This window comes from Polyodon spathula, chromosome 25, assembly GCF_017654505.1.
Source record: "Polyodon spathula isolate WHYD16114869_AA chromosome 25, ASM1765450v1, whole genome shotgun sequence".
Lineage (NCBI taxonomy): Eukaryota > Metazoa > Chordata > Actinopteri > Acipenseriformes > Polyodontidae > Polyodon > Polyodon spathula.
Genome location: NC_054558.1, coordinates 7,720,460 through 7,735,835, shown reverse-complemented (window position 1 = coordinate 7,735,835; position 15,376 = coordinate 7,720,460). Strand labels below are relative to the sequence as shown.

At 42.6% G+C, this 15,376-nt stretch overlaps 1 protein-coding gene across 6 annotated transcripts in view; it reads right to left on the bottom strand.

Moving 5' to 3' along the window:
• LOC121299502 (SLIT-ROBO Rho GTPase-activating protein 2-like) overlaps positions 1–15,376 on the bottom strand; it is a 76,925-nt gene that overhangs the window by 15,014 nt on the left and 46,535 nt on the right. For 5 of the 6 annotated variants that reach the window (XM_041227248.1, XM_041227250.1, XM_041227249.1 and 2 more), the window contains 9 exons: positions 11,941–12,003; positions 9,413–9,628; positions 9,153–9,281; positions 6,828–7,049; positions 5,346–5,447; positions 4,582–4,779; positions 3,131–3,215; positions 590–617; positions 108–138 (listed from right to left, as the gene is read on the bottom strand). In XM_041227248.1, the coding sequence (XP_041083182.1) occupies positions 108–138; positions 590–617; positions 3,131–3,215; positions 4,582–4,779; positions 5,346–5,447; positions 6,828–7,049; positions 9,153–9,281; positions 9,413–9,628; positions 11,941–12,003 (1,074 nt within the window). The remainder of the gene's footprint in view (positions 1–107; positions 139–589; positions 618–3,130; positions 3,216–4,581; positions 4,780–5,345; positions 5,448–6,827; positions 7,050–9,152; positions 9,282–9,412; positions 9,629–11,940; positions 12,004–15,376) is intronic. The other variant, XM_041227253.1, reaches the window with a different exon arrangement.

Genomic DNA, 15,376 nt, shown 5'->3' with positions numbered 1-15,376 from the left:
GCACTGTACTCCGATGTACACAGGCTGATAACCAGTGTCTATTTCTGTGCTGTGAAGCTTTTTCTTGCTGTTGCACCCCTGCCCCCTCTTAATAAAGTGCAAATTACCTGCTTCCGCACCGATGAGTTCCTCCTTCCACTGATAAGAGAAAAAAGAAATAGATTGGATTACACAAGGTCAAACGAACGAGGGCACAGTATTTATACAAAGTGTTAGACCCCCTCCCCCAACGACAGAACTAGGACGATCACACTTAACAACTTCAGCTACACAACGATCACGCAAATGAGTGAAAGACAACACAAATTGCATCTATGAGTGAAAACCCCTTCCTAATCCCCATCCACTGGCAAACAATCTGTCTCACACTGAACGTTCAGCACTTCAGCAGGTTCCATAAGAGTCACAGGCATTCGCCAAAGAAAAAAAAATTACAATGGAAATGGAACCTGATGAGGGTTAGAATGGACCGCATTGCTATTTAAGAAGCACTGGGAGGTAAAAGACTAATTTACAAACAAAACAGACAATTAACCCAGGGCTTCCCCTTTGAAAGTGTGTGTAAGCTTCCTTCCTCAGCCACACCTACCTGGCAAGGGAGCAATCAGTCCTTTGGCCTACAGGGAGAGAGAGAAAGACAATGGTTAGTCCATCTGATTGGCATGGAGTGGAGGAAATGCCTGTTTCTAACCGAGTGTCCCATCCCCTGACGGCCGACCGAGATTACTCCGCCCATGAGCAGCTGAATCCCGGCGAGGAACTCACATTCTCATCTGAACAACAGATTGATATACGCTTTGATTTATATCTGCACAATATGTTAGAGACCCTGTAAGACACAGGGGTCAGGCCGATGGATGCAGACAGCTGTGAACCTTAAATGTAATCATTTATCATTAAAATAGGAACTTTGAATGATTAAAAATATTTTTACATGTATTTTTACCAACTCAAATAATGTAAGAGACTATGATGCACGGTAGGATTTTCATAACCTTGGGTCCGTTATGAAATATTTAAACAGCGGCATTATTTAGATTTGCCTGTGTTTTGACCGTTACAGTCATAAAAGTCATAAAGTCCCAGTCTCTCCAAATGGGACACTGAACTAGAGCCTCACCCAGTCTACCAAGACTCAACATTCCTGGTTTCCTTAATACTGTAATTATGCAATTTAAAAAGAAAAAAAAAGGCTGGAGGGGTGGTGGTGGTGGTGGTGGTGGTGGGGGTAATGCAGACTGGACTCCAGCTGCAGCAGAAAAGATGTTCTAATTACTATGGTGTAAATTATGAATTGGAGAAGCAGAAGGCACAACGGTTTGAGTGGGCAGAATATTCCACGCATGACGCAACGCCATGTGATTTCAATCACTGGCATCCTGTCAATGCTGCAGAACAGCCTTCTCCAGCACGCGCTGGATCTAACAGAAAGTCTGAAAACAAATTGCTAGGTACTGGCTTCCCACATTGCTTACGTTTTAATCTTCGATCTGAACATGGATATGGAAGAGATGCCTCAGATATCCCTCGGGAGAGAATTAGGGGCTACGTGACTAAACGCCCCAGCGCCAAATGTAACAGTACGACTAGGAGGAAACGCAAGCAGATCAGCCTCAGCAGAACGAAGGCTTCAGCCGGGCGTGTGTCTTTGAATCAACTGCAAGACAGGGAGGAGCAAGACCATGCAGAGATTTCAAAGTTAGAAGTAGTATTCTGAATTATTTTCACTGAGTTGCTGGCAGCCAATAGAGCAGAGACAACGCAGGAGTGACGTGGTGATGAGCCTTGATCGAAGTTAAGACACGTGCAGCTGAAGTCTGTACGAGTTGCAGATGATTTAGAGTCTCATACGGAAGACCGGCCAGTAATGCATTGCAAGTGGTCCAGTCTTGAAGTCACAAAAGCATGAAATAAAAACCTCAGCGGACGTTGCGTTTAAAAAAGGGCAGATTCGTGCAATGTTCCTCAGATCACAAAAAAACGACGCCTTTGTAATATCCTGAACATGTGCTACAACGTTTAATGAGGGATCGAAAGAGGACCCCAGGATCTCTCACCGCCGAGGTCAGAAGGGCCGTGCAGTTTCCAACAGTGACGGATGTTAAAGTCAAGGTCAGGGGGAGTCATCTGGGTCCCAAGAGCATTGGCTCAGCCTTCTTTACATTTAAAATGTAGGAAACTTTTACTCATCCATAGCTGAATTTCAGACACACCTTTTCAAGGACTCCAGGGAGTCATGCGTAGAAGATTTTACAGCGAAGTAAAGCTGTGTGTGACCAGCATAGACATGAAAGCACGTTATGCAGTTGAATAATAGCACCCAGAGGTAACAGAGCAGGGCCAAGAATAGAACGCTGTGGTTCTGCAGAGATCAGGTTGCACCTTTCCCAAGTGGAGTCTCCAAACGAACCAACCGCCCATGATGTGTCAAACCAATTGTGCTGTTTAGAAGCATTAACTTTACTTAATACAAAACTTAGAGTCATTTCTTTACTTTTCCCACATTCATATTTCGTGTCATAAGTTCAGTGTTTTACATGGCATAGTTCTTACTGAAATGAAGCGTTGAGACAGTTGTTCATACACAGCACATAGATTTCCTAAGTGGTAACATTATCAGTGTGAACTTGGAGTGGTTAGCATCGTAGTAGGGTCTCATTACTACAATCTGATCTCCTAACGAAGACTATGACTTGTTTTGGAATGCTTTTATTTAATTCATTTAAATGGATGCTGCTGGGTGTGGAACGGATAGCAAAACGTGGTTCTTCAAAACGATCAAAGGATCGAGGTTCAGAATCACATATCCAGTATGAGGCTGGGGACTCTAACCAATCCCTGCCACTCAGTTCTTCAAATCAGACCTGGTTATAAACAAGTCCAGTGCAGTTTAATAAGACACCTGCCTCCCTGCTAAAAGAGTACCGCTAATCAATTACTTCCATTCAGCGCCAGTGTGAAACCCCATTACTGCACTAATTCATTTTATTGAATGCCTTCATTACACACGGTAGAGTGCAGGAATCACCATACGGTCTGACCCAGCCACGAGCCAATTAAAATGACTTGTATAGACTAACGGGATCCCAAAAGCACAGCCCCACGCCCAGCCTCCCCAGAAAGCACTCACTCTCTCCCAGCGTCTTCTCAATCAGGTCATGCTTGGCCTGGAGTTTGGTGATCAGGTTCCTGCCTTCTAGGTACTCCTTCAGTTTCTGAAATAAAAACGAATAAATCAGTCAATAAAACAGGAGGTAGCAGCGAGCCTAAAGAAGTTGTTCATAACTCCTGGCAGGTCGTTATATTTGAGGTTGTAGAGCGTCTGTTTTTGTTCTTTTACCCCCGTTTTACTGCATGTGTACTAAAATGTGTACTTGAAAGTGGCTAAAAAGCAGACCCTCCTCTAAACTGATTCATCATGGACAGCTTTATTATTATTATTATTATTATTATTATTAAAAGGAAAGGTGACCAATCTAGTTTTCCCTTTTTTTCTTGTGTTTTTTCACAGATGATTCAGGCAGCTGACATGGCTATTAATCATATTATATATTTAAGATTAATTTCTTTCAGATTCCAGAAAGAAGAATCCTCAGTTACAGAGCTCTCAGTGCTGAGGAATTTCCAACTGTAGTTGTTCTCTTGTGAAAGACATGTCCGTGCTTTCTCTCTGCGTGTGTCTGTGTGTCTCTGTGGCCCTGCGGCCCAAGTCTGTTCTCTTTCTGACAGTTCAGCTGGAACGGAACCTCCCCCAGCCCCTCCCCCTGTGCCCCCTGTTACCATTTCAGTGGAGCACACTCCCAGCTGTCATATTTTCCCACAATTAGAATAAATTACAGTCTGGTAACAGGACGTGATGAATTGCTCTTTTTCGCACAGGGCTCACATCTTAATTTAACCCTTATAGTCAGCAGGCGAAACCAAAACCACCCTGCCAAATACCAATGAAGAAATGAGATACAAATGGCATTGTCGCTGCCTTTCCACATCCCCTTTACTGTTCTATGAGGTTTCTAATCATTATCAGTGTTCCTGGGTTCTTCTGCTCCAACAGTTATGTTACATGGATTTCAGCTTTCTTTAAGAGCTGGGGAGTGAACAGACGTCCTCATTCCATTCCAGTCATGACACAGCCAGGTAAAGGCAGATTCAGAGAAACAAAATACCTGAGCAACAACAGCCCAGAACCACGTCGAACAACAGCAAACATCATTAAACAGTACTGGAAATACAAAAAGCAATTCAAATGCCATTTGCAGCTATTTACAGTACTCTAATGGTTTCCCCATTGCCAGTCTGTCAACCCTGTTGTACAGCACTGCCGCCTAGGCAATGAAACGCATGCTACAGGCAGATTCGTAAGGTCTGGGCCTTCCTGCGTCAGGAACCTAACACTAAACCACTGAAGCGCACCATCAATCCGGAAGACCGGCTTTGTTCTGAACAGACAACTGTGTCACAGTTCATTGAAGGCTGGAGGTCACGGGGCTTCATTCAAAGGGCTTGGTTCTTTTGGCAGTGCAGTGTGCGTGTGTGTGAGTGTGTGTGTGTGTGTGTGTGCGCACGCCCTTGCTCGCTCACTGTGAAGTAGAACTGCTCAGTCTCCTGCTGGTTCGCTCTCCTCTTGGCGATGCTGGGTTTGCTCATGAAGGTCTCCGACACGGTGGATTTGACCGACTCCATGGAGTTGCTGTACTGGAAGCAGTCAGAAACGTCGAAGTCCTCGATCGTCACAATGTCCTGGATGGTCTGCAGGGTCGCCTCCATGGTCTTCTTCACCTTCGAGGATCAGAGAGAAAAAAATGAAAAAACCTTTTACCACCCCCCTCCACTCCCTCCTCAAAAAGGTTGCTGAAGCTAACGATTCACAATGATCCTACTGAAGTTAACAATTGCAGTCTACTACTGTTGATTTGAATTCTAAAATATCCTTTGAAAAGCGGTACATTTGCACAAGAATGCTGCAAATTACTCTGCTTTTCCAGCATTGTATTTGTTACCATGGTTTATGCAATGCTTCACCACACCTACTTGTAACTTGGCTGACTGAGCTTTAGCATGGTTAAATGTGGCTTACTCTTTTAATGATATACCACACTACACATTTATAAGGGTATTGTTGGTAGCGTTGATTGACTCCAGCATGATGCAACCATTCACTTATTTACTGGAAAGGTATTTATATCTTTTATTGTGCAACGTATCAAAACCAGATGCCACTAGTGATGAAGCCCAACAAAGAGGAGAGGTTGCATTGCTTAGTATGCAGCATGCATTTTAAGTTAGAAATTAAAAAAACTTTGCTAAAAAATAAATAAAAGGGCGTGTTTTTGTGATGAACAGACCTCCTCGTTTTCAATGTTGAGCGTGGAGAGCCGGGACTGAAGCTGTTGACACCTCTGGAGCAGCTCGCCCTGCAAGGGCTGTTGAGCACACATGTGCCCCTCCTGTGAAAACAGACCGACTTGCAGTGAACCAGCGAACAACCTTCTACCCACACAGGACTTCTTGTGAGTTACAACCAAATCCGCTGTTCACCAGGTCCACATTCTTATCGTAGTCCCGAGTTTTGACTCATCAGTATTGGTGTACAGGATGCCAACCCGTCGCACAAGTGATCTAAAGTTGAACCCACTTGCATTTTAACTCACTGCAGTGACTACTGTAGTACCATTCTGATTCAGGCTTGATCACAAAAGTGTACAGTCGTCAGAATACGTGCATCCCAAAGATTCTAACTAATTTGCAGCAGTACGTGTTGCCCTGGGCGCAACTATCATTTACGGATTTTTCTGAGCACACAAAACCAATGGCATTCTTGAAAAGCACATCTGGATTCCTTTGTCTGGAGGCAGAATAGCCGAGCAGGGGGAATACTGTAATATTAACAACACCCCACGCATTTTGGATCATTTGATTTGTTGTTCCATTCAGAGAATGCTCCGGGGAAGTCAACCTTTGTGTTCTTTGCTGCATATTCTCTAAAGAAACCTTCAACCCGTATTGTGTGAAACCTGCCCTGGAGATAAAGTGGGACGATTCTGATATGCTGCTATTATTCCTGCTTGTAAAGAAGCATTACATTTGAAATTCCTCGACTGCAGTGCGCCTGGAACCAGTATGATTCAGAGTCCCTGCTAATTATTTGCTCGTTAAATGATGTGACAGTCGTGATACACTTTACTGCTAAAAGAAAACTGTAAAGAATAACGTCAAATCAGGGAGGTTATCATTATCCAACGTTCAAGTGTCTTTTAAAGTGGATAGCATTTAGCAACCTCACTGTTCGAGCAATTACTACGTCTGAACTTGTGAAACGAGACACAGTAAACATTCCTGTAATTATTACGCACCTTTAGAAGGCAGAAGTGGTTATGATTTGAAGCTATCAAAATACTTAAGCCAGTTCAAAAGCCAAAACCAATATAAAAAAACAAATGCATTAAAAATTAAATAAATAAATAGAATTGCCATGATTGTTATTGTGCATCCTGTGATGTTTTGTTGTACAGAGTTGCACTTTCCTTTTTATTGGCCAGCTAAGTATCAGTAAGAGTTGGTTTCACTAAGACAAAATCTAGAAGATTATAAATCAGTTCAAGTTTGCATGTGGTGTGTGAATGAGTGAGTGTATGTATGTATGTCTGTGTGTGCATGCATGTACAGTTATGGCCAGAAGTTTTGCATCACCCTATAGAATTAAAGAATTAAGTCGAGTGAGACCTGCTGAATAATGTTACGTTCACATATTTAATTAAATACCGCTTGTTGTTTTCCATATACTTGGGGAGAAAAACTGAGAAAACTGAGCAGTAAAGCCCACTGACCGTGTCGCCCATGTGGGACTGGAAGTCGAACCTCATCGGGGGGCAGAAGACGGTGTTGTACATCTCCATGAGCCGCTGCTTGTCACTGTTGGCCTCCAGGTTCTCAGCAGCGTTGTCGATGGTCTCCAGGCCCTCGTGCTTCGACTGTGCCAGGTTGAACTCCGCAGAGAGGTAGGTCCGCAGAGCGCGGTTCAGACTGGCGTGGTATCCCAGGTCACAGCACTGCAACGAGCGCAAAGCGGCGCGTCAGGATCACGCGCACACACACAGCTTAGAACAGAGTTCCACAAACACAGCCATTGTGTGCAACCACTGCACCCTAAAACAACATTCCAACAGCTTATCTAATGTAATGTAATGCTGCCTTCATTCAGCCCATTTCACTACCATTTCATTCTTAATCCCACAGCCAATAACCTTTCTATAGGCCAGCAGAGTATCTGGAAGGATTGGTTTCAATTTAATTCGACAAGAGATTCCCAAAATAAAGCAGGGTATAAATGTATGTACAGCATGGACGGATGGATGGATGGACGGACGGATGGATGGATGTTTCGTAATACTTTTCTTTAGGGTATTGCTAAATAGAAGTTGAAAGGCTGCATTTTCTTTAATCAAGCTGCTTTGATCTTTCTCAGTGTGATTGATTTGCTTGGAACGTCTTATTTGTAAGCGTGTGCATTTCCAGCCCGTGAAAGGAATCATTTATATTTCACAGAAAGGCACTGCTGGATAATTCCTGATACGATTTTAATAATGTATTTGCCCAATTTCTCTCCAGAGACTGACACTGAGGTGATTAAAAAATAACAAATTTAAATGAAGAGATGACACGACTCGTTAAACAAAACCATTCTATTATTGAGACTGCAGTGGGAGTGTAGAGAGCGGTACTGAAGCAGCTGCAGAACACGTTAGCGATAGTGGCTTTGCATTTTATTTTAAGAAGCCCACATTGCTATCTTTATTTTTGCATCACATTTTTCTCTCATTAGCTTATTTTGTATCTCTTTATACCAAAAATATATGCATCCTCTTGTGTGCTCTACTTGTATGACTGATTCTGCTTAATAAAGAATTGTAATATTGAGTACTAGTGCTGATTCCCAAGAAATAAGTTGTGAAAATTCCACACCACATTTCATTTTGAAAGTGTGTTAAGCAATTGTCTCGTCGTGCATTGTCTCAAGCTGCGTCAACATATCCTCTCCCCTTATGGATATTAACAACCAAGTCTCTTCATCACGCCAATGGACATAAGTGGAGGATGGACACAGGTTTTGCTCAGACATAAAGTGGAGAAACTGCACTGGAGTGTAGTTATACACATTTAAACATAGCACTTAGTAGTACTTTACAATGGAGTCCTTTTGACAGTTGTTTGGAAAGCTATTTGCAAGTGTATTCAGAAGTACTGCAGAGTAGCTGTAACCACCTGAATTCACAAGCCCATGATGCAGTTTATCGAACATTTTTAGTTATAGTTTTAAACAGTAACTTGGTAAATTACAATCTGTATGATACTTTACAAACACATTCAGATCCATGGCCTGATTAGCATTATGAAAACCTTTAAGGATGACGGAGAAAAAAGCGGGGTTATCTGCAACATCAATCTGATAAGGAAAATACTGCAAACAAAAAAACTAACCCTCCTTCTGCCATCTTTGGACCATGGTAACGTACGTATTCCCATGTGGCTTTAGGTAAGGCACTTGAGTGAGCCAATTAAGATTTTTATGAGACGCTCGTGTTTCCATGTGTAAGTGGGCGTTGATTTCACAAGCATTTCCTTGATTCTTAAGGGTAATGAGACTTTCCTGTTAAAATAGCGCGTCCGCTTTTTTGGGCATTTTCAAGGGCTTTTCCTTGCCACCACTCACGCGCATTGCCAATTCACGCGACAAACCACTCATGTAAAACGGGCTAAGCCAGAACTTGCTGCGCAATTGTGGGGAACCGCGGTCCATGTTTTTTTGTGCAACACTGAGAATACTGGCCGTTTCTAAAAAAAAAAAAAAAAAAAATTAAAAAAAAAAAAAGAAATAAGAAGTGAAACTACTTTTCAAACCAATTCCTTTCAGAAGATGTTTTTTGGTTTGTTTTTAGCGGATTCAATGGAGTCGGATGTGGTGATCAGAGAGCAGTTTCACTGACATGTAGCTGGGGTGGTGTGGGGGAAGTGTGTGTGTGTGTGTGTGTTTGAATATTTGAATCTCTGTTTGGTCACAACACAACACACAATAAAAAGATCATCTCAAGCTCTGGCAACTGGGCTGTAACTGGTTAAAAACACAAGACAAAAAAAGTGGTTTGTGCACTCACATCGATGAGATCAGAGATATCGTGGATGTAGTATTTGAAGACAGAGCAGTTTGTTGCCTCCAGAGCTAGCAGGTATTCATTCCTGGCTTTGATTGCCTTCAGCTTGTTTTCAGTGTATTTGGCTTGGCGCTGAAGAGAGGGGAGAAAAAAGTGGCAATTACTGTGAGACTAGAGGCAGGACCCACCCATAAACCCAGCTCATGGCAACTGTTGAAGCAGTTGGCAGTGCCACTGCAAGACCACCTCTCCCAGGCCCTCACCTTCTCCTTCATCTTCTCGATCTTCTTGACAGAGCTGCGGCGCACGTGCTTCTCATCGATCTTGACGTTGGTGAGGGCGTCGGGGGAGCGCGGGGTCTGCTTGTCCTCCTGGCGCACCGAGCGGCTGATCTGCTTCTCCTCCTGCTTCTCTGCCTCCTTCAGCTTGCTCTCCGCGTTCACGCTGTCCGTGTTGTACATGTGGTACGTCTTCATCACCTAAGAACACAACACAGTTCCAATGGCATTGCGCCTTTCATGTGGACTGCCTTGTCTTAAACTTACAAATACATAATATAGCACAATATCGAAACTTCAACGGCTGTTCTTTTTTAATGAGGAAGAGTTTTTAAATCATGTACTAATATCAGCGAAGTGCATGTGCTCATTTTGCATGTATTGGACACTGACCTTGCAGTGCATGGTATTATTTACACTAGGTCACTTTGCAATGTAGTTTAGAGTGACCCGCTCAACGTCTGGCTTCACTGCTCTGCTCTTTCCAGGCAAAGCAGATGGAAGAGGAGCCCAGGTGTGCAATCGCACAAGCACAACACTGACTGTATAAAGACCTCAAGCCAATAAACCCAAAAGAATTACAATTCTGACAACTGCACAGCAAATTTAAAACACATTTTTAAAAAACACTGAACACATGTTTTCCAGCTCAGTATAAGTACATGTAATAAGATAATCTTATTAGACCGACACAGTAGCATCCCTTGCTTTTGTCCAAACTCCAACAGGAAAAATTAAAATCGAAATCAAGTGAAACGTGAGATGTGTGGCTTATTCCAACCCACTCATTTTGACGAACATGGTGTCATATCCGTGAATCTTTGAACCTTCTGTTGGCATATTCACAGAATTAAAAAAAAAAAAAAAAAAAAAAAAAATGCACATGGCAAAATAATTATGTTTCCTAACCATTTCATTGGGAAATTAATTTTTAAAATGAGCCTGGAAATGGGATACAGTCATTTATTGAGACACACAAAACCAATCCTGAAATTATGAGGCAGTTACTGCGCAACAGCCTTGACTCCCTCTATCCAAACGGGCTTTCCTGCAAGCACTTATTACATAAAAAAAAAAAAAACACGACATGAAAAAAAACACAGCAGAGGGGCTCTGTAATTGTTCTTTAAAAATAAACTTGAAGACGCTGATTAAAAAGTCTATTCTGCAGACGTCCTCTTAATTAGGTACATGCTGCAGATTTCAGTGCTGTTCAACTTTTGGCTTTGCAGAGAGCCCTGATAAGACAAGGTAATGACACAGTTGGGCTCACTTTTGAAACTGCTGAATAAAGGGAACCGATCAAATCTGCCACGTCTGTGTGTGCAGCATGCAGTACACAGCCCTGTAAAGAAGCAGGCAATCCTTTCACAAAGTGTTTATCAGTGCAGGACTAAAGTAATGAGATCTGAAGGGGAACAGCTTTGCCAGAACCAACCACAGCTGCAGAAGCTCAGGTTTTTAAAAAACATTTCTTTTCCCTTTCTAAGTTCCAGATCCTTCATTGTTTAATTCTACACATACACCACCAGTCGTTTACAGAGATATGAGAAACACTGAACCTTTACCCGACACAAAGCAAAGGGCCATTGTTTTCAAAACGTGTCTTCCAGTCTTCAACTCCTATTTTTCTTTTAAAAAAGGCAAAAATAAAAATCATGTTAATCTTACAAAATGAAAAGCGAAACTGAATGACATAAATGTAGCTGCTTGGCTCCGGTTTTGTAAAATTAACAGGGGTTTCAAAAAATATTAATTTCATTAAAGAGAGGAGTAAATCGCTTTGAAAATATGGCCCGATGTCTTATTGGGTCTTTAAAACTAGCCCTTCTTAATCTTGTTGAATATACATATAAAAAAAAAAAATGATTTAGATTTTTTAAGATATTTTAAAAGGACTTTTTTCCCTGTGCAGAAGGGCACATCACAGCTTTGTCAACTTAAATGCCGCTTTGCCATCAGTCTTCAGGGCATGAAAATAACCCTGTGCCTGAGCCGACGTCCAGTCTGAAAGCAGTGGTTAAAGCAACCCTGATGACTACACATGGTGTTTAAACAGACAGCCACAGTTTCAGAAACCAGCCTACGCCAGCATGCTCTGTCAATGCAGAACACTCCGACAACACCCCCCCCCCTCCTCTACATAGCTGAAAAAACTGAACTACCACAACATGAAAACAAGCCCCACACACACCAGAAACTGGATTCTTCCAGTCAAGGCAGTCCACACACAAGCTAGACCTCCGTTTCGTGCTGCCGATTCTTATAAAAACCAATACGCACAGTGCAGCAAACAAAAACATGAGGTCTGATGATCTTTAAGCTCCATCCTTGACAGTCACAAATCTGGAAATTTCCCCTGGATGCACAGACGATTCGCTGGGTTAGACAGCCGATCGCTTGAATACTCTATAAAACAGTTTACCTGAAAATAGGATCATTATGGAAAAGTACAAGTGCCCTTTGGAAGCTCTTCACTGTGATTTTCCTTCTTTGAAATCAATCTGAATTACCGTGTAAAGTTCGTTGAGAACCTTCATCAAGTCCTCTTGCAGCTGCAGGCCCACCTCTTTGCTCTGGGGGGGGGGGCAAAAAAGAAAAAAGCAGGTTAAATGGGGCTGAAACTGCCTTTTAATCTCCCAAATCAATTACCACCCCCCCCCCATTATTATTTAGCTGACAAATTGAATGGACCCACCACTGCGGATCAGTTAGGGTCACACTACAAAGGCTGCTGGAAAGCAAATGAAAAACAATGATCCGTCGAGACGGGCCGTCTTGCTTTGTAGTGGGGTTGATAGGGTTGGCTGCTGATCGTTTGAGTTTAGGTACAGTAATAATTCAGGATTAGATTATATAAGAACGAACATTTTGTCAAACAGCCAAGGGAGGTTTGCAGGTAATCTGCTTTGTATAAATATCGTTCTGGCTTTCATTTTTTTTTTTTTAATTAGTGCTTACAGCCAAACATAATATAAGCTCCATCTGCAGTACAAAAATAATAACAAAATACAAAAAGCATATGCTTTATTCCACTAAAGAGGAAAGCAGTTAGCAGTTTGAGGTTTGCTGCATTCAAAAGAATTGGGTTACATTTTACTATCCTTAACAGACTCAATAAAACAAACACGTGCAAATGTTGAGACGCTGCATAGGCCCACAGCGGCTGGACGAAATACTAGAAATGACATTGTAATTGCAATTAATTCATTACGAATTCAACAATTACCATTTTAAAAATCGACCCAGGTCTGCTTCCCAGCATGACCCGTTTTTTTTTTGGTTTGCAATCTAATTAAAACCGGTCATGGCACATCAAACATGCCGTATTAAAATATAATAATGTCAGACAGCAATAACAACACCACCGGCTTCAATGCCTCGTGCTCAGCGGTGCAAGAAATCATTGGAGAATGCATGAGCATTCCTGGCTGCTAGAAGACCAGGACTTGCATACAGACACTCAATACTGCCACTGCCTCGGACATTATAAAAGAACATTCCCTTGCAGGGACAGCACATCGTATATCCACATGGAATCGTTTGCTAAATGACTGATTCCACTCATCAGATGGCATCTAGTGGAGCTTGTGCTTTACTGCAGTGATGGCTTTAACCAATCCAGCGTTGCGGTTCTGGCAGCTGACCTCCAGGGGTCACGTAGCGATGCATGGTAGATGCTTTAATGATAAATCGAACGCATTTGAACAGAGCCAGAACAACAAACTGGGCCTGTCGTGGTATAACAAATGAGATCCCCAAGGAGAGGATGGGGGTGGGTGGGTTGTGAAGAGGATCCAGTGTCATCCAAGTGGAGGGCGCGTTAGCTCTGATGAACACTTCATGGCTTAGGAATTCCTGTGAATCTGATCTCCTGCTTGAAGAAGTGAGCTTTCAGGGAGTCTTTACCTTTTAACGAATCTCAGTTTCTGACAGAACCCCCTTCCGTCATAGCATGTATAGTTTTCAATTTCTGATGGATTTATGTTTTTTTTAATCTTGGCACGGCTAATTCCTGTACCCCACAGAGTTCATGCAAACAGCTTCTGATAACTGAAGTGGCAACCTTTTGGCCACACATGTAAAGCAAACTTTTTACTCTTGGACATTGGGGATTTTCTTCCCTATGTGTGACCGACGGGAGTTTATTATTGTTTTGTTTTTTTTTTTAATTACAGAAGGCTATCAGATCAGGGAAGTAGGGTGGCTATTACTATGCATCATGTATGACGGGTTCAACATTAAGCAGGGCTTTGCCCGATGCATTTAGAGCAATACTGGAGCATGGTGATTAATCACCAGCAGCTCACACAACCCAACACCACCGGACAGGCCTGATGACCATCATGTGATGAATCCCCTCTCTCCTGAACGTTTATTTGACAAATGGAATCAAAACCGAGCAAAACCTAAAAAGGTCTAGTGGTTTCATTTAATCTCCAGGGAGATGACAAGAGTGCTGTCAATTCCAATGAGAAAAAACTCTCGGTCCAGCGAGTCACAAGACAAGGTTTAGGAACCCTACACTGAAAACATGCTCTACACTTCTTTAAGGATCTATAACACAGTTTGTAGTATCTGGTAATGAATTACAAGTAACAACATGACCGATTGTGCCGATTTCGCAACTGTATCCATCGCCCTGAAGCCAAGCCCAGCGAAACAAAATAATGTGTGGAGAAATATTTTAACTATTTGACAACAGTTTGCATCCAGTTAGATGCTAGCACGGAAATATGTTTCACTTTAATTAAAAGGCGCACTTCAGTAATAGTGTAAATGATATGAGACTCACCTAGGGGTGCAGCTGCTAAGCTAGCTATGAGAAAACATTAACCTTCCAAATTCCAGTCTGGCAAATTCTGTTCGGTCACAGCATTAATTCTCTCTCACATACCCTAGTCTGAAGCAAAGAAATTCAGCACACACACTTGTGTGTGTTTACTAAGTGTTTACTCCAGTCTACGGTTTACCTATAAGAAGAAGTTATTAAATGTATTACTTTGTTTTTTTATTCCTGTTTTTCTCCATTTCTCTCACTGTTGGTTCAAGAGCCAGCTTGGTGTTCGGGGGAGGGGGCACAGTCCCATCGAGGGTCCTGCTTCGTGTGACTGTGGACCCTGTCCAGCACTCCCAGGACAGACACATTAGGAGGTGCTTCTCTGTCCGTAGGCTTTACCTCTCTAAAGACCTCCCAGGCATGATTTTAGACAAAGGCAGCGGTGGTGCCATTGCTGAAGCCAACACATCTGCCCTGGCTACACTGACCTTGTCCAAGCCTTTACTTCCCCTGCCTAATAAACATGCACAGGACATCCTTGAGAAGCGGACGGGTCACAGGAGTGAATGCATCCTGTGCACATCTGTTGATTAATCTCCACCTGGTCGACAATGGGGGAGATTCATTTCATTCCTGCTTTTGGACCTGCATAACTGCAACCCTGCACTAGTTGCCGCTTGAGTTTATTCACTGACCTTTCACCGCAGAAAGCCTGGGTTCCAAGCGAAAGGTCACAGGTTAAGAGTAGGGTAATCCAGGCACAGTGGCTGAATTGCTACCTCTATGAAACGGTGGCTCCCTCAGTCCACTGAGGACTTCAGGACTGCTCACACATTGCCGCCGTTTGCGTCATCCCTTTTGTCTCTGCAGCACCTGTCATTCACAAGCAGCAAAATTCAACAATAAATAAACTAACAGATAAATAAGGCTCAATGATTGACAGATTAAGGCAAGTGTGAACTGAACGTGGCTTACCTCCTGCCGCGCTAGAAATTGAGAATGCGAGATCCTCAATTTGCACATGACAAGCCCTAGGTTTTATTTATCCTTTTTATAATTAAGTGTCAGGGAAATGAGGGTTTGACTGCAGGAGTCTTTCTAGGATAAAAACTGGCAACTGAATCTTTGCGTTTGTTAGTTTTCATTTATTTATTTTATGTCACAATGCG